Source organism: Taeniopygia guttata, chromosome 6 (genome assembly GCF_048771995.1).
Source record: "Taeniopygia guttata chromosome 6, bTaeGut7.mat, whole genome shotgun sequence".
NCBI classification, from domain to species: Eukaryota; Metazoa; Chordata; class Aves; order Passeriformes; family Estrildidae; genus Taeniopygia; species Taeniopygia guttata.
Genome location: NC_133031.1, coordinates 27,904,235 through 27,928,084, shown reverse-complemented (window position 1 = coordinate 27,928,084; position 23,850 = coordinate 27,904,235). Strand labels below are relative to the sequence as shown.

The 23,850-nt window shown below is 39.6% G+C and overlaps 1 protein-coding gene across 2 annotated transcripts in view; it reads left to right on the top strand.

Moving 5' to 3' along the window:
* GPAM (glycerol-3-phosphate acyltransferase, mitochondrial) overlaps window positions 1-11,463 on the top strand; it is a 29,319-nt gene extending 17,856 nt beyond the window's left edge. The window contains exons 13-21 of one of the 2 annotated variants that reach the window (XM_072931249.1): window positions 604-719; window positions 1,504-1,574; window positions 2,680-2,944; window positions 3,448-3,590; window positions 4,928-5,005; window positions 5,778-5,918; window positions 6,632-6,821; window positions 6,931-6,989; window positions 8,158-11,463. In XM_072931249.1, coding sequence (XP_072787350.1) covers window positions 604-719; window positions 1,504-1,574; window positions 2,680-2,944; window positions 3,448-3,590; window positions 4,928-5,005; window positions 5,778-5,918; window positions 6,632-6,821; window positions 6,931-6,989; window positions 8,158-8,274 — 1,180 coding nt within the window. In that variant the 3' untranslated portion in view covers window positions 8,275-11,463. The remainder of the gene's footprint in view (window positions 1-603; window positions 720-1,503; window positions 1,575-2,679; window positions 2,945-3,447; window positions 3,591-4,927; window positions 5,006-5,777; window positions 5,919-6,631; window positions 6,822-6,930; window positions 6,990-8,157) is intronic. The other variant, XM_072931247.1, reaches the window with a different exon arrangement.
* The last annotated feature ends 12,387 nt before the right edge of the window (window positions 11,464-23,850 follow it).

Sequence of the window (23,850 nt, the reverse complement as noted above, 5' to 3'; positions counted from 1 at the left end):
AAAAGTAAAGGATTTGTTTTTAAACCTCGCAAATATTTCACAAGGTTTTTTTGGAATAGTTTCAAAGCAAATAGGACCTGTGAGTGAGTACTCCTTGTTTTCAAAGAGGTGACTGTCAGAGCTGCCAAACTGCTCAAGGGTTAGTTCTGCATTTGTTACATAGATACACATTTTAGCGAGTTTTTTCAGGAGTTACACAAACCTATGGGGGCAAAATCAGTCCTTTACCTTTAGAAAGTTGTGTGTCCATACAAAAGACTGTTTCTAGTTTGTAGAGAAACTGGGCTCTGTCTTTTAGGCAAAGTTGTTTTTTCTACTGTTGTCCATATTCATTGAAGGAAAAAGAGCAATTGGTGTTACAGCAAAGTTGTGAGTAGCCATAGAAAAAGCTTGCAATTTTTCTTCTGGTACTCTTACTGTTGTGCAGCGCAAAGAAATGATCAGGAAACGTTGGTAGAGCTTTTTGCTGATAACATTTTCTGCCCTATCCAGACTGTAATGGTATTTTGTTCAGTTAAGTGTACATAAAAAAATCAGTTTATATTATTTTAAATTTTGATCAGAATCTAAATGTCATCATGTTAATTTTTATTCTGTATTCAGACCTAATGATACTGTGGATGAAGGGGCAGAAGCCTCGCTGCCCAACTCCAGGGATATCAGCAGTGAACCCTTCAGAAGAGAGCTGATATCCAACTTGGCTGAGCACGTTATGTTCAGTAAGTCTTGAAGAGTATCAGTACCACAGAATCATAGAGCGGTGTGGATAGGAAAGGACCTTAGAGATCATCTCATTTCAACCCCCCTGCCATGGGCAGTGACACCTTCCAGTGGAGCAGGTTGCTGTCAGTTGCCTGTTTGGTTTTGCTGACAGCATGAATCTTCTGTGTGGTAATGTCACACTTCCTAATTATTTCCATTCAGATGATCATTTCATGACTTACATAATCTTGACAATTCTCCATCTTTTGTCTCCTTCTGTTCTCTTCAAAATTTAATAAACTCTTTTTCTGATCAAGCAGAAAATTTTTATTCTGTTTGTAGGGCTAGTACACTAAACTTTCTGTACTTTGAAGTGCTTGATTGTCATATTGATACTCATTGATTGTCTCCTCATGTAAGGAGCTATTGGGGTGTCTTAATGGCATTATTTAAGATTATACATGAACTCATCTAGCTGCATGGACCAGTGTTGCCAGGTTTTACAGGTTATGTGCTGTATGCTTCAGTCAGTAGCTCTGTGGTTTGTGGTACCAGATATACACAGGAAACAGTACTTACCTTAGTAAATATTTAAGCTTTATTTGGCCTTCTTAGTCCCAGTTACTTTGATTGCTTTAATATTATTTCTGGACAGACATAATACACTTTGTATTTCATTCATTGAGTACACTTCTGTGCCCAGATCAATGTTACTATTTTTTAAATAGTGGGTACTCTTTCATTTGTAATGGTGTTTGGAATGTCTCAGATGCTCAGCAAGTTTATCTTGTTCACCTCTAGCTGCTGACAAGTCCTGTGCTGTGATGTCCACCCACATTGTTGCCTGTTTGTTGCTGTACAGACACAGGCAGGTAAGGCTTCTGTGTTGCTTAAATAGTCAAACATTGCTTTAGCCTTGTTAAGTTACTTAAGAAAAAAAGTATGGATTTTACATGATACTGATTTAAAAAAAAGATGCATTTAAATTAAAGTGGATTTCAGGTAGTCTGAGTGCTGATATTTTAGCTAGGAGTGGGTGCTTGAACACAAGCCATTATTGATGGGATGATAATAAATCCTCATGTGGAAATAGATCTTTGTAATTCAAAATGTTATGCTTTTTTTAGAGATTGCATAGGTTTCATGTATTGTATTAGGGTTGTTTTTTTAGATTTCAAAACACATTCACTACTGAATACTCTAGAAACTGTTCCATTAATTTCCAAATTGATTTTACTGTTCCTCAGTACTAAAATGCTATATACAATGGCAGAATGATACTAATGTTTACCTGAAGTCTTGTGCATGAAAGTTGGAAGAACTTTTTTTCCTCCTACAAGTTTGTTTTCTATTTTTTCTAAACATCCTTCAAATCTGAAGCTTTTATTTGGCATAATTTGAGAACAAATGGAAAAATATTGGTCACTTTTATAGCCCTGCTTGTGAAGGAAGTGTTACCATTCTCATCAGTCCAGTCTTTCCAATTTCCTAAAATAGTGGAATCAAAGAAGCATTTTACAAGGTGATCTGACTCCATTTTGGCAGAAAACAGGAAAAGGAGATGCCTGAGGAAAGACTTCTCCTCATGTTCCACACCAATTTTCTCCTTCTATTAAGTGTGATATGCCCAGCTAATTGATCATTCACTTTATAGCATAGGTAATGGAAATATGATACTTCTGACATAGTCTTGAGGTATTCAGGTGTCTGTAGGCTGTGAAATAAACCAAGAAGCAAAGAAAAACCTTGCATTCCCGAATAGTTCCATGGCTGTAAAATATAATTCCATATAATTCAAAACATATAGAACTACTTCATCGAAACCTCAGTGAAAATCAGTTTTCTGATAAGTCTGTTGTCCTTTGGATTATTGGCAGTTAGTGTATTGTGTTTCATATATACCTGATTATGTGGTTTACTGATAGATTCCTGTGCAGAAAAGTTGTTTTAACTGTGTGATTCTGTGTTTATTTGTAGGGAACTGATCTTTCCAGACTGGTAGAAGATTTCTTCTCTATGAAGGAGGAGGTCCTAGCCCGTGACTTTGACTTGGGATTTTCAGGGAACTCGGATGATGTTGTCATGCATGCCATCCACTTGCTGGGGAACTGTGTAAATATCACAAACACGAGCAGAAACAACGAGTTCTTTGTCACTCCCAGCATCACAATACCTGCTGTCTTTGAGCTCAACTTCTACAGCAATGGAATACTTCATGTATTCATTAAAGAGGCTGTTATTGGTATGTTTTGGGGGTTATCAGGGAAAGACTTTCTTGTAATCCTTGAAGTCAAAAAGTATCTACACAAAAATCCCCATCAGTTTCTCCTGTTACTTACTTTAATACCATTTTCTACTTCCTGTTTCAAATCATGTTTACCTTAACAAGCAGTTTTAAAGCAAACTTATATTTTGTTTGAGGAATGTTCCCATTCTTTTTTTCCCCTCATCCTTTATCTTTCTTGGACGTATTTGTGTATTGGTCACTGCCATAGGCAAGGCACTATCAGAGTTCTGAGCTAACATGGCAAAACCTGTGTTTTGGTGAGCAGTATTTTATGAGATTTTGTTTTGATCTGACATTACTGGACACAAAGGAGTGGTTAAGTCTGTCTTTATTTGTGAATAGCATGTGTAATATTTGACTTTATTTAGCCTCAGAAGTGGGCAAAACAGAAGTTTGATGTTTCCTTTGCCATAAAGCTCTTAGGAAAATTAAACTTTGTGTGTTTGTTTCTGCTCCAGCCTGCAGTCTTCACGCGATTCAGAGCAGGAGGTACAGAAACGGCACCAGTGGTGCTTCTCCCAGTTTAATCAGTCAAGAACACCTGGTCCGAAAAGCTGCCAGCTTGTGCTACTTGCTTTCTAATGAATTCACTGTGTCTTTGGTAAGTAATTGCATTAATTGTCCAGGTTTTGTTCTGCTAGTTACTTTAAAACTACAGGATGCTTTCTGGAAGTGTCACAGCTCTGGTCTGTTCCCTGTCAGTGCAGTGTGATGGTGATGGGTATCAATGGCTGTCACACACTGAGTGCCGCCTGCTGCTCCTGCAAGTGCTGAGTGGCTGATGCTGGGCTGGGCCTGGGACATTTCTGCTGTGCTTTAGGCCTTTCCTGAGAAAGGCAGCATTAAGAAGCACATCTCGAGTTGTGGGAAGCTTAGAGAGCAGCTTTGTAACATATTCTGTATCATTCCTGTCATTAGATCATCACAGCTATATTTGCATTCTGCCCAAACTATTTTTATATTTTTTTTACCTAAAGAAACAAAAGTCATTGTGAGTACCCAGCTCCTATGAGTTTGTGCAGATAATTGAAATTGTGTTGGGAAATAAGGCTCCATATTCTAAAAATATCCCTTATTTGCATAGGAGTGCAGTACTCACTATGTTGTGCCACACCCAGTACTTAGTGGAAATTTTAAACATGGTCTGACTTCAGTTTTTGTTGTTACAAAACACTGACAAGAGCTGATGTTATCTCACTTTTCATACTCTGCGTACTTCCAGTTTTAAGTGCTAAATGTTATTTTTTCTTATATGTAGAAGTTACTTAAAATTCTAGAGATTCTTCAATTAGTTCTTACATTTGTACTCATATTTGACTTGTGTGTTTTTACAGAAGCACAAGCCAAATTTAATATTTTTGCCTGGGTAGTAATGCTAGCTCATATACTGTAGTTCTTTAGTAATGTTATCCTTCTGCTTTCAGAGTTAATAGTTGATTATAATTTTTTAAATAAGAATATATTTCCTGAATTAATATGAATAATGTAAAAGAAGTTGGATTTTTTTATTTAGTTTCAAAACATGTAAGATAATTTCTTGGAAGTGTAGTTTCCTTTAAATTCCAAATAGATCACTGTTATGAGTTTCAATAATTTTAATTTTATGATGATTTTATTCTAGAACTGTTAACAAACTAAAATTTGGTTAGAAGCTATTAAAAAGGGAGAATATTTAATGTGGCTTTCTACCAGTGGTAATGCATTTTTGAAAAATCTTGGACATGTTTTAAATATTCTATTTCACTATAACTTTTTTTAATATCTGCCAGCATAAACACAAGAGGGGTGCAGTGGGATTATGCCGATAAAAGTTTAACAGCTTGCATAAGAGAAATAATATTGCTATATCTAAAACATTCATACTGAACAGGGAAGGATGTTGCTGTGATGGTTGTAATGGATGTGACTTTTTCACTGCATTCATTTCATGTTGTGCAGCCTTGCCAGGTGATCTATCAAGTTTGCCACGAGTCTGTGGAGAGGCTGATCCAGTATGGCATTCTCCTGGTGGCTGAGGTAAAGTGGCAGAGATGCTGTAGGAGTGGTGTACTGTACTATGGGTGGTTTATGCTCCTTAGTTGTGAGACTTGTTCTAAGTATATGTTGTTACTGAAAGCTTGTAACAATGGCCCGGGACTGAGACTGCTTCATTCCTCTGTTCCTAAGCATCAGACAGTTGGGTACAGTCAGCCTGTGATGCTTCATGACTCTGTGTGTAATTTCATTTTACCAGTAAGGCTACTAAGGAAAACATGTATTTTTGTACTGTCTTAAAACTTGGGATTTATTTTATTGTTTAAGCCGTTTCAAATGTAGCATAGTTACATGGATATTTTTACTTTCTACTCTACAAGAGTCAGGAATCCAGACCTTTAGCCATTCTTTAATTCCTTTGTATTTATCTCAGAATTACTGTAAAACTCCTCAGTTTGCAGTTTCAGGGCTGTAGGAGAGTTGCTGTATGGTGCAGTTTGCCAGAGGTGCACAGTGCAAAGAAAACCTTACGAGTGGAGGCAGCTGATTCAGCATATCTTTGCTTCATAAACTTCTTTTTGTGCACAGTAAACAAAACTGGGCACCCAGGAGGAAGCAAGAAAAAAACCCAGTCTTTTTCACCAAATGTCTCTTCTCTCTCCTTTTCTCAGTGGTGCCTACAATTGAGTCTCACCTGCATCCATTAAATATTGGTTGATAAATACATTAAGTCAGATGAGATTATAAAATAAACCTATTGCTTGCCTGGATTTGGAATTTTACCTATTTACCACCTTCTTTTTTGAAATTTAAGCAGGATGATCAGGAGGATGTTAGCCCCAGTCTTACAGAACAGCAGTGGAATAAAAAACTCCCTGAGCCATTATCTTGGAGAAGTGACGAGGAAGATGAAGACAGTGATTTTGGAGAGGAGCAGAGAGATTGCTACCTGAAGGTAATATTTTCCTTAGGCTACTAATGTTGAACCCTCTTGTGAGAGATATAAATTACTTGGTTTATTCAGGACAGGTACGGATAATTTTTTTGGCGGGGGGGGGGGGGGGGGGCAGCGTTTTGCTGGTATGCAATGTTAGTATTTTTGTACAGTCCATTTGTCTCCTTCACATTATTCCAGGGAGGTGGAAGAGCAATGGTTAGAGTCGTGGAAACTGATAAAGACTCAAGTACCTTGGTTTTATTCTTTACATGCAGTCTAAAAGGGGCGTATCCAGCTGGTGTTTATATTCAGCCTGTGTTTCACGTCATTGATTGCTTATGTTGACTTTAGATATGTTACTAGTTTACTCAGAGCCAACACAAACACTCTTTAGGATATCTTGTTAATGCTTGAAAACTTCTGTCTCTGTGAATGTAGGGCATCCTTTCTGTTGGCTGCAGAACAGCATGATGTCTTTAATTTTGTCTTGAGAAAATACTAATACTCTGGAGGAGGAAAAAATAGCATTGGTCTGTGATGTTCAGTGCTTGTTTGTCCCTCGTGATAAACCTATTTTTTTGCTATGCTTCCATATTGTGCTGTGCCCCAACACTTTTTTGTATAGGATTTTGTGCTTTTGTTTTTATTTTGGTTGCTGTTTGGACATGTTATGCTTTGCAGGTCGTTCTGGTTTCCACTCTGTCACTGAACTTTTTATTGCCTTTTCTTAGGTGAGCCAGTCTCAAGAGCACCAGCAGTACATCACCTTCCTGCAGAGGTTGCTGGGACCATTACTGGAGGCATACAGCTCTGCTGTCATCTTTGTGCACAATTTTAGTGGTCCTGTTTTAGAGTCTGAATATATTCAGAAGCTGCACAAGCACTTAATAAGTAGGACGGAGAGGAATGTTGCTGTGTATGGTATGTTAAACCGGTTTTGGAACTGGGCTTGATTCATTCTGTTCTTTCTACCACAAGGTAGCCCAAATTGAATTTCAGTTTGTTTATCTCTGGGTTTTCTCTCTTGCAGCTGAGAGTGCTACCTACAGTCATGTGAAAAATGCAGTGAAAGTCTTCAAGGAAATTGGAGTAAGTGTTTGGTGCTCAGACTGGCGACTGTTAAGTTTCATTTCAATAATGAGCACAATTTGGACATTTCAAAGAATCTGTTCAGTGTCATTTTAAAATCAGTGATTGTATCTGTGGAAGTGTATTGTGGGTTTGGAGCATTTTGGTTTCCTTTAGGCTGAGGGCTGTAACAGAGACCACAAGCTGCAGAACAGGCCATTTCTTGCCCTTGGGAAGAAGGTCTGTGTGGATGGAGGGGTGACTAGACATTTCTATTCACAGCAAATGAAGTTCCTCTGTCCTACTCCGTGTCCCTGTTGAACCATATTGAAAGGCTGAGAGCATGATCTGTGCTCAGTAACAGCTAAATTTATTTTTGAAGTCTACTTAAATCTTTAAAAAAGCATTAGTTATTGAATTTTGGCTTAGGGTTGATTGACACCCCAAAAGAACCATCCTTATACACCTTCAGTGTTCACCATGAGGATACAGGTCTCCTTTAAGATAAATATTCAATTTTGTACTTTACCACTAGTATTTTAAATCATAAATCATCCATCTAGATTTTGCAAGTGAAGTGTTTGTCCTTTCATCAGACTGGCATGGCTTCTTGAATGCCAGATAAGATGCAGCATTATAATTTAGAAAGTATTGACATTTAGGAAAAATGTTGCTGGTTATGGGTTTTGAATTCTTTGCCTTTAAATTCTGATACATTGAATAATCAAACAATAGTTGGTCCAGGAAAGATATCTTTCTGTAGACTCTGAATAGCTCTGAGGAAAGCACAAACTGAATCCATAATTTTCCAACAGCAGGATAAACTAGAATGAAAAGTGGAACTAGATAATGTTTGCTGATCATCTTTTATAGGATAGCATCTGAGTTCTTGTTTCTGAAGTGCTTTGCTTACACTTTCAATTGGATGCCTTTGATTGGTTGTTTTGTCCCTCACTGTTAAGATTTGGGCGTTTGTCATGAACTGTACTTATTTCTCAGTTCCCTGAAGGGCTTCAACATTCAGTGAATTCTAATAATACCTAATGGCATTGCCATCTGAGCCTTCAAGAAATGAAAACAAGTCTTGTAAATGAGGGAAGACTTAGTATAGACCATAACATTTTAATCTCAGAAGGAAGGAGATTCCTTTAACGTGGTGATGCTTACACATGTTCATGCTGTGCTTCAGGTTTTCAAGCAGACCAAGCAAAGGAAGGACACCATTTTGGAACTTGGCACTACGTTCCTACCTCAGAGCAACAGGCAGAAACTGCTGGAATTTGTCATGAGCTTCATGGTGTTATAGACCACACACAGCACCTTTGTCCAGGGACGCGAGGACAGGTTTTGAGACTGTGGCAAAGCCTGGGGACATGTGCTAATCCTTCAAAGTGTAAGGTGCCACTGTCTGGGTAAGGCCTTCTCTGACTTGAACTACTGGAAGACAAGTGCCTTCTTACGTGTGCATTTATGGGTTTCTTACAGTCCCAGTCCTGTTGTAATACAGCGATACTCAGATGACACTTTCGATACAAGTAATTGAACATGTTGCAAAAAATAAGATAAATTATCAGACTTAGATGTAAAGAAAAGTTTTATCAGTGTTACATTTTAAATGAACTTCTCAAGACTGTAACAGATGCACAAGTACACATATTGGTATTCTGTAGCTAACCCTGAGATCTTGAGTTTAGTGGCAACACAGCTTATGGCTTGACCGAGTAACTTTCATTCCAATTCTGTTTTATTGTTTTAATAAATGGTTCAAAATTTTTGCTTAGGTAGGCTATATACTTCATGGATAAAGCCATAGTTTTTCATAAGTATTAACATAAATGCCAAAATTCTTATGAAAATTACAGGTACAGACATCTGAGAATAACTATCATGTAGCAGGTGATTGTGAGAAATGTCAGCAGGCACACCTTGCACTGTTAAAACTGTGTAGTGCAGTGGTAAACTGCACTAATCACTGCTGTCAGGAAGAATGTGAGAGTAGTGTTCTTGCTTTTATTATGGCATCTGTCATCCAGCCAGATGAGTCAGGAGACAGTTGCCTGAATGTGAATATCTTGTAAAATCTTAGATTATTATTTAATTGGAAAAAAAACTCTAATAAGTTCAGGGTTTTTTTTTTTTTGGGTTTTTTTTTTTTTTTGTTTCTGTTTATTTTTTTAATTAGTAGGATGTCAGATTTTTTTAAGTGGAGTAAAGACTTGATTTGGTGAAGTAAGTTTTAATTTTGACCCTAAAAGTATCAGCAATAATTTTGTCAATTCTTTGGAAACAAGTGTTCATATTATATTCTGTTGTTGAGCAGACCTGATTTGGCATGAAGTAGTACCTCTAGAAACACAGAAATATAAACAATGTACTTTAGACTGTGATCTAACTGATTTACAAATAAAATTAATTCAGAGGCAAAACTGAATGATGAATAAATTCTGTCCTATGAAACAGGACTCTGGTGTTGCAATTTGATCCTTTTTCATGGAGGTCTTGCACTGTAGATTTCATCTTCTCTTCATGTGAGGGCAGATTAGATTGCAGCTTCTAGTCCTGTATTTTAGTACAGCTGATTTAGCTGAAGCAATAACTTGGTGGTATGTGAAGCTGGTTTGCTTCTGAAATGTGTTTTCCCTCCTTTATGCCTTCTAGATGAGGGAAATTAAATATTTTCCTTTGCTGCATTGCTTTGCTTGATTCTCACATCCTGGCCTTGTGAGCAGAAAATCCCCCAAACTTCATCATGTAATCTCTGTTGCTTAACATAGACACAGAAGATCATACTTGAATCCCAGCACTTGCACTGTTATGCCAGCACAAAACTGATGCACACAATTAGAGTTTGTGGCCAAGGAGCTTACATTTGTACTGCACATTTGTCAACAAGAATATTTCTGTAAATTTTTTTATTAAATGCTATTAATATTTGAAAGCTGCAGTTTATAGTTTATTAGCATTATACTGTTAGCACTGTGAGATGCATTTGTGTTTTGTCACTAAACCAGGTGCTCTACAACACTTAAAGAATTTCTGAACCAAAGCTACATTAATATGGATAAACACTGACCCTTGAGTCACTTGTGTTCTTATGTCCTGCTGTCTCAGCAGGACTGACTACATCACACATAATTTGTTTTGTGAAGGCTACCAGCTGTTTAGAAAACAGTTTCATCTCATACTCACTGATGTGCACTGTTCATCCACCTGATGAATTCTCCATACAATGTTTGTTGCTGATGGCTTCCATTAAATATCAAAAAAAGTCTAGGTGCTTCTGAATAACGAGCTCTCATAGTTTACTGCACTTCAGCAAATCTGAAGTGTACTAAAAGCAAAGTTTGTACAAAGTTTGTAAAATTTTTTTTTTAAAAATGAAGCAATATGAAGCAAACAAAACTTGAGTCATTTTACTAAGAATGTTTTGCCAACGGAGGTATTAGTTACCATAAAACCCAGGAGTACTGTGGTCACTGGAGTGTTCTGGCTAGGTGTTGCAACTAAAATAATGTATAGCTTACATTGAAAAAAAATTTAAAAATAAATCTGGTTAACATAAATCAATGAGTGGGTAAAAATGCATGTGAATACACATTAATGGATACTTATATATGCAGGGAGAGGGGCACCTCTAAAACTGTTTTGGTTTTGTATGAAAAAAAAAACCTGCATGTGATAGATTGGTACTATGAATCATATGCCACTGGAAGCCCTGCATTCTGCAGCAAGTGTGTATGATGTATACATGTATATATATTAGTATGTATGTTCTGACACACAACATCTATGCTTTTCCCTGAAATTAAAGCACAGAATGTAAAATTATCAGGCTGTAACAGTCAAAAAGACTAAAACCAACACTTGCACTGTATTTACACCTTCAGTGTCTTCTGATTTTATTAACCTTTCATGTTTGCTTTGCTGTTAGAATTCCAGGTCGAGTTGATTTCAGTAAAGTTAACCAGTAAAAGAGAAAGGACTGGCCCTGAACTACCACAACTGTATTTTAAGACTTTATAAGGACTTACATGAGTCTCGTAATTCTTATGAGCATAATACTCAGGTGTGCAAATCTTTTTGGGCCAGTGTCTTTTCATGCTGTGAGAAATTTAACCTCTCCACACCCATCCTGTAGATGTCCCGTTTTTAGAGAGATGGAAATGTGTTCCATGAGTTCACTGCCTGTGCTCTGGGCAGCGCAGGGCTGCACTCACCACCTCTGATCAGGAAGCACAGACACACACTTGCATTCAGCTGCCTGCCTGCTCCTCTGAGAAGTGCCCCAAGCACCACGTGGAAGAAGGTTGAGCTGGGAGGTGATGTAAGATACTGTTGTTTTTGTGTTTCTATGCTGATGGGCTGGGAACTGCTGACTGGAGAATGTCACTGTGTTTTACTTGTTATGTGTAATGCGTGTTTGTTGTAGAAGCACAGAGGTGTACTGGAGTCATTTTAATAAATTAAACTGTTTGCTAATATCACACTTAACAAACTCTTCTAGTGTTCTTTTGATTTTTTCTTGTTGTTGTGGTTTTTTTTTTTAATAACTTGCTGAAATAATTCATTCAAACAACTTTGTCCCGCTGCAGGTAGTTTCTGAAATTAAACCATTAAAATATCTCATTTTAGATGAGATAATAAAATTATCTCTACCAGTGTATGAGCTGGTGCAGAGATACTTAAGCAGGTTGAAGTGACATCCCAACTCCTAAGCCACTATTTGTTGCAAAGTGGAGGTGCCATTTTGCTTCTCTGTTCCCCCATCCTCACAAGGTTGTTTCACTTGGAGTTCTTTCACAGTTCCTTTCTCTTCATGGAGGTGTTTGTGTGTCATTCAGGAGCCTGGGATGGCTCTGATGCTGCACACTTCCCTTCTTATGGTGATTTTGAGCTGACCTGGAGTGTAATAAACATCTGTCAGCAATTGTGACAGCATCTGGCAAATGTGAATTAATTGGAATGGGGTTTTAATGTAATAAAACCTGCATAGATGATCATTACCTAAATTGAGAAGGAGGGATGCTGCTTCACTCTTCAGGAAAAAAAAGTTATAATCAGCTGATTCTGTAAGAGGCCTCTAGCAATGTTCACATGCAAGCAAGCAAGGCTCAATTAATTGACAACTCTAGGCTGAAGCAGGAAACTTAGAATTCAATTATTGTCAGTATCTTGAATTAAACCCAACTTGTGTTGGGGATGACCTTATATGTTATTTCTGTAAATGTCTTTCTATTTCTCAGTCTTTTGAAATCCCAAGTGTCAGATAAAGCACTAGTTTTTGCTTAATTCAGTTTTTCTGTAATAAAAGCTTGTCAGGCTTATTTAGAAGGGTCATTGCTTTGAGCTCTCTGTTCTCTTATGATACACCATGTTTTCAGTAGCCCTGTATGTTCAAGGTAAGATCCACATTGATCAAGTTGCTGCTTGAAACATTTTATTTTCAGTCTTTATTTATAGATGTTTCCTGTGTTTTGCACTGCTGGGTGAGAATTATTGTCCTTATTTATTCTCCTGTAAGTTGGTCAACCTGTTAACGTAATTATCCAAAAGGTATTATCATAGTTGATGCTATCTTTAGAATAAGTGACTTTCTGTCTTTTCTAAAGAAACATGTAGGAAATGTTCATTACTGTGTGTTGTGCCAGACTTTAGGCCTGAGAGACCAAAAACCCCAAAAAGATTTTCAGCTTTCATCTGTCATAAAGCATTGGCAGTTAAGAGAAACAAAGCTATTTAATTAATTGCTGACTTACTATTAGTTATATAAATCTATGTGCATGTAATTACGCAGTGCAAAATTTCAGTAAGATACACATAGCATAATTGCTGTGAGTAATTTGCATGAAAAGGTTCTCCAGCGCAGTAATTACGTTGGTTGTTAAATTATAGTATTTGCAATGTCTTGGGTCTCAAATGTTTTCCAGAGTGACAGTCCCTGAGCTGTGAGGAAACCCAGATATGAAGGTCAGATGATGTAAATTAGGCTCAAAGATTCCCTGAACCCATGCATGGCCCTAAACACGTCACTTCTGATGCTGTTTTCTATTTTCATTAGGAAGCATTTTGAGGCACTACATGTATACAGGTATGAAGTGGATTTTTTCCTTTCCTTGAAACAGAAGTCACTGCCAGAATGGAAGAATTTTGGAGTTGAAGGATTATTATTAGGAGTGGACATGATTTTTACATCTGTTCTGAGTCTTGTCTGTTCAGTATCTTCATTAATGACCTTGGGAATGGGAGAGAATTTGCTCTTTACATTTGTAGGCAATAAGATCTGGGAGAGCCAGGTAGTCCAGTGGAGGATAGTGTGATCCCAGGGGTAAAGTTTTGGAAAGATCTGAAAGCAAAAAGAAGAAAGCCATTCCAGCCAGGGAAGTACAGTGCATTACATCTGAGAGAGGACCAGCTGATGAACAGCCACAGGAGAGAAAAGAAACCAGCTGTGTAGCAATTCTTTAGAGAAAATTCCAATTTACTGGTAGACCACAAGCAGAAAGTTACTTAGAAGTGTCCTGCTGCCATGGAAAGGGCAAATGTCATGTAATGATACCCTTACTTCTGCATATGAATGACAAATACAGGGCAAAACTTTGCTGTCCATAAGGTCTCAGCTGGGATACCATGTTCTGTTTGAAGGATGCTGCAAGATGGAAGGGGAAAAAAAGGTTTTCCCTTCAGCGCCCTGCACAGAGAAGAAAAGAATCTGGATTATACCCTGGCTATGGAGTACCCAGATTGCATAAAAGTAGTGAATTTAGTCTTCAGTTGCACTGAAAAGAACTGGAGTAGATAATGTAAAAAAATTTTACTGTGAGCAAAGAGATGTGCTGAGATAGATGGCCTGGGAGGGCTGATGTTTCCTTTTCCTGGGAAACACTGGGTCCCTGTCCCTGTAGGTTGGACCTTGCTGTGTGGTGGTAAGCAGAACAGACAGGTGGAGCTCTGCCTTCCTGGTCTGGGCATCTTTCCTGGGCAAAGTAGAAATGGGTTTGTACAGAAACAGTTTGGTATTGCTACTTAGGCTGGTGGCCTGGATGATTTTTCTGTTTGAGATCAGGAGTAGATGTAGTATGAATTATACTTCTTGTCCCTGTAATCATTGAGGAGTAAAATATATGAGGGTTTTATTAAGGTCGTTCTGTAAAAATGTTTTCTTAGTGTTTCTGCTGGTCAAAAAACAGATGGAGTGCCAGCAGGGAGCAGAAAAGGACTGGAGAAGAAATCAGACATCACATTATCTTACTGTGCTGTGTGAGCCTTTTCATAGAGAGAGGTGTAGGAGTCTCCTACCTCAGCCAGTAGTAAAATCACTGGTGACTGGAAAAGTGGCAAGGAATCCTGCCCCTGGCATTTTCATCTTCCAGAGTGTTCCTGGCAGATAACAATAATAAATTAAAAATGAACTCTGTAATCTGCTCCTGGCAGATAACAATAATAAATTAAAAATTAACCCTGTAATCTGTTAACAGTTTACAGTTTAACTCTGGCACTGCTTTGGAAATACTGAAAGCCAAGTGATATTTCCTAAGCTTTGGGTTTACTGCTGGCTTGACTATTGCATTATCTCAGGAGTTCAGGCCCTAGTGATTGAATCTACACAAAGAAAACAACATTTATAAATGCCACAGAATTGACAGTGGCACTCTTTAATTAATTTTCATTGGAAGAGTTTCCAGGATCCCCCCAAAAGTACTTAAGCAGCCTCTTTGAGAGAGCTCTGTGCTGTGCAGTTGTTAACTGCTCACTGTGGCGTGTCTGTACACCCAGTGTCACACCTTTGACTTGGTGTCCCTCTTCTGATGAGGCTGAGGAAGGTCTGAGGTTTTGTTCCCAGTTAAACATTTTGCATATCTGTGGATAGTTTCAGGGGTTCACCTTATGGCTGTGTTATTGTACTTTTTTTTTTAAATTAGCTGAAGCCTAATTTTAAGCATGGTGTTCAGCTCTTTTGAAATCAGACTTCCTTTTGTCTCTGCAGGATGGAGAAGGCAAATTAAACTACTGCCTGTCAGAAGGCAGCAAAAGCCTTTTTCTGTGTTTATATTTCCCCTTCATTTAACTAAATTACCATAGTTCAACACCTTTGCCTGCAAATCTCTGGCTTTGTCTTGCTGGCTGCATGGCCATTTATAGCCTCCAGTTTCCTTAGTGTATCCTTGGAAAAATGTTTTTTAATCCCCTAAAATGAATAATTGTGTGTAATAAAATGAATGTTCCCTTTTCTAGGAGATGAGGAAGTTTAAACAAGTTTTGTGTTTACATTTTTGTAGTCGTTAGATATAATGTGAGTTAATTCTGGTACTTGGCTTTAAAACTCCTGCATTCTTCCCTCAAACCTGCAGATTCTGTCCTTTTTACCCCAAAATGTTTCTTTTTGTCCAAGAGTCTAGGAAAACTGGTTTAGATATTAGGAGAATTCCATCCCTTTACCAGCTGTAATCATTAACCCAAGTTCTAGTTTACAGAAGTCTGAAGCAAAGAAGCATGGAAATATTAGAAGCTGGTATTTGTGGATACACTCCCGAGAACTGCGAGAGCAAACCAGGGCAAGAGATTGTGTGTGTGCGTGTCTTTGTCTTTTAGTTGCTTTTTGTGAAGTTATCCCTTTGTTGATGCAAATGACAGTAAAAATGAAAAATGTTGGAATTAGTGACACATGTAGTTAATATTCTGAACTAAGTAAATTAAGTACAAATTGGTTATTAATAATTCAAAGGAAAATGCCAGATAAGAAATTGAAGCAGATTTTCTATCACTTTCAACTAAAAAGATTAGTTTGAGCACAGCAGTCCAAAGCTCCCTTATCTACTATTAAAGCCCCAATTCTTCATCTGTTAAAGAATCATGTATAAATGTTGCAGCAGGCCCAAGATGTTGCTGCTGCAGTTGGCTGCTGTGTTGAGCCAGGCTGCAGATTCAACTAAGCTGGAAGGTGGGTTTGTGCGGGAAATTTTGGGTATGCAGGACCTCCTGGAGGTAACTGTGACACAGTGAGGCTCCTGATCCAACGAGCTCAGGGTTATTTTCTTCTTCAATACAGCCTCTCTCTTCAGTTCTCCCTGTTGCTCCTGTGTGATGCAGCAATATCCTCTGTCCTCCCTGGTACACTGATTTCTTCCTCCCAGCTCTTTCTCACACTAGGGGTTAACCCAGAGTCTGGCTGCTCACTGCTGTGTAAGCAACATAAGGGGGTTCTCTTCAAATTGCCTAAGAAAACACTCGTTCCCCACTGTTTTCCTGCTTTAACATTCAGGCTGTACTTTTACAAATTGTGTCTCAGAACTATCACAGCTACCATAAAATTAAATAAAACCAGACTTTCCAAAGGAGATACGTAGCTGCCACTTATGTCCATGGGTAGGAAAAATTCCCGATGGCTGTAAAACGGGATTAAGGATTTTGCGTTAACAGGTTGGCCAACTTTATCTTTAGAGAATTATTGTCATTTTGCTCGTAGCAAAACACGGATGAGCCCAGCTCCATTCCCAGCGTGTCCAGCAGATGGTGGTGCAGTTTCATCCACAGCTGCAGTTCCCTCGGAGAGACCAGGCACCACCATTCCCAAACCTCAGTCCCAGACTGTCCTTTAGAAACAAAAATCATTTCCTTGGCAGCCAGCTGCAGTGTTTGCTAGACATAGGGAGCATTTCATCTGTTGCTTGATTGATTTTTATAGTTTCAGGAATCAGGCTGTGATTGACACCTGACACAAACACCACCTTGAAAGACCACGTGGAGTTTACTGGTTTCAAGTGAAAATGTGCATTAGCAGGGAAGCTCTTCACCCATCTTCCTGCACTCTCTGGTGCAGACAGGCATTTTAAAGAAACGAAACAAGCACTCCAAGACCAGACCTGAGCATGGCTCAAGTTTGGAAGTATCCCAAATGCAAGATCAGAGTTCTGGGTTGAAGATCTATATCAGAACCCTCCCCTTGCACCGTGTAAACCAGTGCCCCTTATGGCTGTGGAGGCAGTGAACTGGATCTTCTGCAAGGTAGGTGGAAAGAAGAGAGACTGGCAGGGCTGCCAGCTCAGCTTATCCCCCTGTAGATATAAACCTTCCTCTGAGCAGCTTCAAGACTTTGTCTGAGTATGGTACAAGGTGTTATCACAGTATCACATCATCTTCATAATTTTTCTGCAAAGCATTACAAGCACTAATTTAATTTTAAAGTATTCTGTAGGATTTCCTTGTGAAGATAACCTTCTTGATCTCAAATATCCCAGAAAGAAGTCATTAAAACACCAGTGAGCATGCTAATTCATCAGCACATAGAGGTTTTTTACTAAAAAAACCTCCTGATGGCCCCTCTGGTGCAAAGCAGATTTGAATCTGCCCTCAGTAAAAGTGGAGGAGCCCACTGGGTTTAAGAAATCCTTTAGGTAGGGGGGACAGTGCTTCACAGCTCAAGGATGTGGGGCTGGACAGGGAGATGGCTGAGGCTGTGCTGAGCACCTTTGTCCTGGTGTCCAGGTGGCTTTGTGCATCTAAGGGATTGTCACTTGTCTTGACAGGACTGTTGATCCCAACAAATCCTGCTCTTTCCTCTTCCCTCTCCCTGCTTAGTTCCTCCCCAGTGTTGTGTTCCCTGTTCCTAGGCAGCTGGCTTGGGGCTTCACTGGGAGCACAGCTGAATGAAATTCTGCACCTTCACCCCCTCCATCCCTTTTTCTTATGGATTATTTTTCAGGCACATCAAAGTCCCAGCTCAGCTCCCTGCAAAGCACCACTGGTCACTGTCAGTATGTTTCTGGACCAGAAACATGTTGGAGCTGGCACTAGGGGAGGAAAGGGAAGGCAAGGTGGGCCCGTATGTATCCCACACTTCAATCAGAGAGTGCTGCCAAGGCACTGTGGTTTGGGAGCTTGGTCCAGTAATCCCTTGACTTGATACAGAGCAGGGACAAGATCAGTCAAATATCTGCAGGAAGCAGCTGTGGGCACTGTAAGTCAAGAAATAAACCAACTTCCACCATTCCATCTTAGAAGCACCTCATGCCACCCCTTGTCTCCTTCTCTATGAGGGGTGGGAGCAGCACTTGGATCAAACAGCAGCAGGTGGCTGTGGGGACAGGCAGCCACATCCCAAGGAGCCCTGAGGAGCCTCAGGAAGCCTTTCTTGAGGGGCTGGAGGATGTCAGCACAGGCTGCCTATGGGGGCACACAGCCCCAGGTTACTTGCTGAATTATGCTACATGCCATTAAATCATCCCACCTTAGACAAATCCATGGGCTGAATGGTTTCCCTTTTTCAGCACAGCTGAGTGGAGATGCAAACACACACACAATGCACTCTATAATTTTTCTCTGTGTGGTAGATGTGACCTGAAAAATGAACGCATGTTTCCCTGTGGGCTGTGATGCTTCTCTGACTGGTGCTTGTGTTTGCCAGCTGTAGCACATCCCTTCCAGTCTGGTGTCTTTGCTGCTGTCACTGTGATCCCCACTGCATCTCTTTGGTAGTGCCCTGCAGCAGGGTGGGACCATTTCCACTCTGCTCCAGCCTCAGTTAAACAGTGCTTTATTTCTCTGCTGGCACCAAGAGCTGTTTGCAAGTGAGGCAGAGGTAGAAGCCTGACATCACTGAGAGGCCTCAAGAGCCTCAGTCTGGTCTGATCTGCTTGTGGCTGTGCTTGGCAATTTTAGGAAATGAGGTTCTTCAGACAGCTGGGATGTCTGTCTTCTTTTCCAGACAATTTCCAACCAACTTGGAAGCCCAGGTGCCTGCAGCTGTTCCAAGGAGCTCTCCTACCATCACGCTGCAGTTCAGCTCATTGCCCTCTCTGGCTGCAGCAGGCAGAGGCTGAGCTGCCCACGCTGAGCGGCCCCTCAGTGCCCCTGGATCAGCTCCTGCCTGGAGCACCCTGTGCCTGGGGCAGATGTCAAAGGGCTGGGGGAAGATGTCTGGTGAGGCGGTGGTTAGAGGAGACAACACGGATTCACAGGAAACAGCATTTCATTGGTTTTGCTGTTTGTGCCCTGCCATAATTTATAAGTATAAATAGGTTATCCACTTTTTAAAAATTCCCTGTGTTACTGGCTTCTGGGCATTGACTTTTTCCACACAACTCATAGGGGACACAATTTCTGCTGGAAAATGAAGGGGAAAAATGAGTCTTTAATTTGACCTGCAATATCAGAGAATTTGAAAAATTGTGAGTGTTTTTATAGAGCTTTTATATCATCACCCTTTTCAACTGAGCATCCTGACTGCTTTATAAATATTAATTAAGTCTCATGTGGTTCCTCTGAATTACGTAAAGATAGAATTGCCTCATCCATCAGAAGAGAGGATTCAGAAACTGCTTAACAATTTGAGACACCATTAAATGACACCAGTTCAATGAATAAGAACCTAACACCCACTTGAAACTTCTGGGTAGAAGAGAAAATGAGGCAACTGGACTATATCTTTCCACTCTTGCAAAAAATTAGTATTGGAGCTTGAAGGGCAACCTGAAAACCTCTCTTCTTTCTCTTATCTTCTTCCTCTTCTTTTCTTCTGTCTCTCCCCTTGCTTTGTGGGAAAACCTTGTCTCCCTGGGTAAAATTCATCTAAGGGTAGGGTTTTAGAAAAGAAGGAACCCAAAGGGAAAATGCTCATAAAATCTTCATCCCTTCTCTCCTGGGATGTTATTGATGGCTGACACCAGGAACTGGAAGAGAGGGCTGGTCCAGGAGGGTGGAGGGGCTGGGGTAGTGCAGGAGTGAAGGAAACTCCATGGAGCAGTGTGGAGCTGGGAGCAGGATGGTGAAGCCAGGCAAGATGTGTGAACCTCCTTAGCAGAACAGAGGGGTTTAAAGGACTGCCAGTCCTGGTATCAGTGTGCTCCTTTGGGAAGGAATTTCAATAATATTCCTCCCAGAATCACAGAGGTTCACCCAAAGAGATGAGCTAAGAGCAAACTGCAGGCCAATTACATACCATGTGTTAGATAAATCACTTACCACAGCCAGCTGAAGAACTTGGGCTTGTACTCTGGGTAATTATAACACTTAACTCATAGTACAAATTGGCATTTAATGAATTCAGAGAGGCATCAGATTTTTACTCAAATTTCTTATATCCTACTGTATTTATTCTCATTTTCTTTCTCAAATGCCTGAGAAAGGTAGTGGGTTGTTTCCTCAGCTGGACTTCTCCAGCTGTGTCTTCTAAAGCTACTCTGGATAAATGGTTACTAAGAAGACAACAACAGACCAGGACAAAAGTGAAGTACAGAGTAAAATACTATATTGGGAAATCCAGGTTTTTTTTTTTTTTTGGTAGTATACCAGATACACCAAGGCAGTCTTGAAGTGTTCTAAAATTTCAGTGAGTACAGTGGCAAACAAACACAAGCTGCAACAAGGGAAATTTCTATCAGATACCAAGGAAAACATCCCCAGTGAGGCAGTGAAATCCTGCAGCAAGGTCACAGAGAGGCTGGTGAATCTCTCCTGTGGAGGGGTCAAACACCAGACTGGACAAGGTCTGAGCAGCCTGTCCTAAGCTGGTGGGGAATGTTGAACCATCTGACTTCCAGTGGTCCCTCTCAGCATAAACGATTCCATTATTTTGCTCCTGTTGGGAACTGGAATAGACCTGTGGGATCTCTGGTTTAGATCTCCAGGCCATCCTTAGACAAATTAAGTGACATGGCCAGCCTTTGAGACACTTAATTTTGTGTTGCTGTGAGAATTATGATCACTGTAAGGTTGTGATTGCTCTGTGTTTTTAAAAATGTAAAAGTGAAATCAGTTTTCTTATTGTATTTAATTTCTTCACCACATGAATTCACCCCTGCTGAGTTTTAATCTACTGTGAATTTTCTGGCTTTGTTTCCTGCAGAATTTCTTTTGAAGAGCCCTTGTAAAGAATTGCATGGACTTTGAATGGAAATGAGAAGTAATTCAAGGCATAGATCTGTTAATCCTGAAAGCCTCAGTGCTACTTCTTCATACACATCAGGAAAATATGCAAATTTACAGCAATCAGTTACAGCATGGCTGCAATGAATCTGGTATTAGCTCAGGCAAGGCACAATACATGAAGACTGATGCAGGAGGAAGATCGTGAAAGTGATTTTTTTTATTTAAATGGTCCCAGTTCAATCAATTTTGTCTTCTCAGCACAGTAACCCAATCATGATTGTCTCTGTGAAACAGAGGATTGACACCACTTTAATGTATTTCATTTTACAGCAGTTGTTTTCCTACACATAATATTTGTGAAGGAAAATGAACAAAACCTATTTAAATGAAAATAAAATTCATTATAAAGTAGATTTCTATGTCTTCTTCCTCTATAGAATCTGTATGTTTTTTTTGGTTTTTTACTTAAAAAAAAACTTTCTAAAGAAATGCTGCATAAATAATATCTAATAAACATCAATCTTTTGCCTTTCCAATGAGGAAAAAAAGGAGGATGTCAGTACATTGCAAAGAAACAAATGGTAACAAAAGAGTGCTGGGAGCAGCTTAGTCAGGTTATAACTTTGCCCTCATCCAAAGGAGCTCTGGAAGAGCACTATAAATTTCCAGTGACGTGAAGGAGGATTTCAACAGTGGCTTAAAATTTGTCTTTGTTTCAATTCATAGTTTGGCTCCCACGTAAAATAACAGAAAACATAGACATACTCAGAAATTCTTTCATTTTTTTACCCTCTTTGTTTTTCATATCTTGAGCATCATGTATAGTTAACAATGTGTCAACACTGACATTAAAAACCTCTGGTTCTGGTTTTATATATGTGAACTGTAAAAACATTTGCTTCAGGCTCCAAATTTGCAGGGTCTTGCTCATGAGATCCTGTAAAACATTTTATGAATTCATAAAAATGTGTTAGATTCTGCTCCAGCTCTGGGATTCAGTCTCTTGAATCTCTACCACAAAACTTTAATAATGTGTTTTCAATACACTTTTATTAGTGAATTTCTTAGAGAGCCTATTATAAAATTGTGATCAGAGTTTCCTTATAGCTTTGCTTCTTCTTATCACAAATTAAAAAGCAAGCTTGCTGTTTCTGCTGGGTTAGAAATTGATTATTGACACAGGTAATCACCACACTCTTTTTCTCTCAGAAAGGTTATCACATACTTGCACACTTGCGCAACTCTCACATTTCCCTCACTTCAACCTCTCCACTCTGGTTGTTTTAAATAGTTCCAGAAGGATTTTGGATGGCATGGGCAGCCTGGCAGTGATCTTTAGAGTGTTACTGTACCTACAAAATCTCCCTAAGGAGGATTTTAATTCAGCAAAGTACCTCTCCAGAGTGGTGGGGGGAATTAGGTTTCCAGAAGGGAAGAACTCAGGATTTTTATTTCCTCAGCAGAGCTCAAATAAAGGAATTATCCATGATATTGTAGAGTTAATAAATACAACCCTCAACATGACTCTTTAGTTTCTGTGGAGTGTTAAAATGCAGGATTTGTCCTGCTGTGAGAAAACCATGTCTGTGTCATCCTGCCCCTGACAGCAGCTTGGGGCATGGGCTAAGACATAAGTCAAAAAACCCTCATAGTTAAATAACTTACCTTAAAAAATTAATTTCCAGATCTCCAAGTTCATGCCTGAGAACCCAGGCTGAAATGCAGGATAGCTTTTGCTGTGTGATCTGTGTCCCTCAGTGGTGCAGCATCAATGAGTTTCAAAGGCTCATTAGTGTTTACATGAATTGCTCCTGCACACGGACAGGCATTTCCTCTGACCAGCTTGCAAAGGGTTTCCAATTCACATTCACTAGATTATCTCTTTCCTTTCATAAGGCTATGTGCAGGAGAGTTCTATTTCTATATCCCACTTGATATTTTACAACTGTATCTCCCCCTCTTCTCTTAAAACTGCTATTCCTGCCCTGCAGCTGATCATTTGGATTAGATGTTGGGGTGTCCCTGAGTGTATGTGAAAGATATATTTAGTATGGAATAGGCCTTTTGGTGGTCTAGATAAATGTGAAATTTACTGTTTATTGTTTCTGATACCAAATTATGTTGTAAAATTTATTTTTTTCTGATGGTCAGTTCTGCTCACAGGCTGCCTTTTAGCTGGAGGGCACTGCATTACACTCTGTGTCAGGATAATTTTTCCTGCTGTGGGATAATTTTTAAGCAAATGTCAGTATTATCCCTCACTTCTATGACAGAGAAGGATATAAGTAGTGGCATGGAGTGAGACTCAGCCAGTCAAAGAAAACATAACAGGAATCAGCTCCTGCTCCATGGTCAGATTGGATGTGCCCTGACTGTGGTATCTGTGAGTGTGCAGGAACAGAGAGTCCCTCCTAACCCCTCCTTGGCAGGGTGTACTCTGACCCCTTGAACCTGAGCTATGCTACACTTCTGATTTCATAAAGCTGCTGCCAGATTTGGGGAAGAAGTTAGGACTTTCAAAATTAGGAGTTTTCCTTCAAAGATTAAAGTTAAAATTCAGAAACAGGTTCTTGTTTCATCATTTTATTTCCCTCTGTCTTTACAGGCTGTCTTCCTTCCTGAGAGCAGATTGTCAGTGTGGGTTGCAGGGTCCCATCTCTGCCTGGTGCCAGGCCACAGCTCTGAGTGCATCCCTCCTGCTGATCTTAACACTGTCCTAAAAGCCTAGAAGAGATTTTTCTCCCTACTCATTCAGGAATTAGGCTCTTGTGTTACTTCATGGCTTTACAACTGAGCTGACATGTTCAATGGCTGTAATTTTCCATATAGAGAGCTCTGAAAACCCCCAGGACACTGAAGGTACCTTGAACCCTCTTTCCTGAAAAGAGCTCGGGTGGTAGAAAGATGAGTTTTCTTGTTACTTTGTTCTGTAGTAAATCCCTGTTTAGATGTTCTGAGAGAGGAGTTTTACTTTTTTTTTCTTTCAATATTGCCCATGCATGAAACTGTCTGAAAGCAG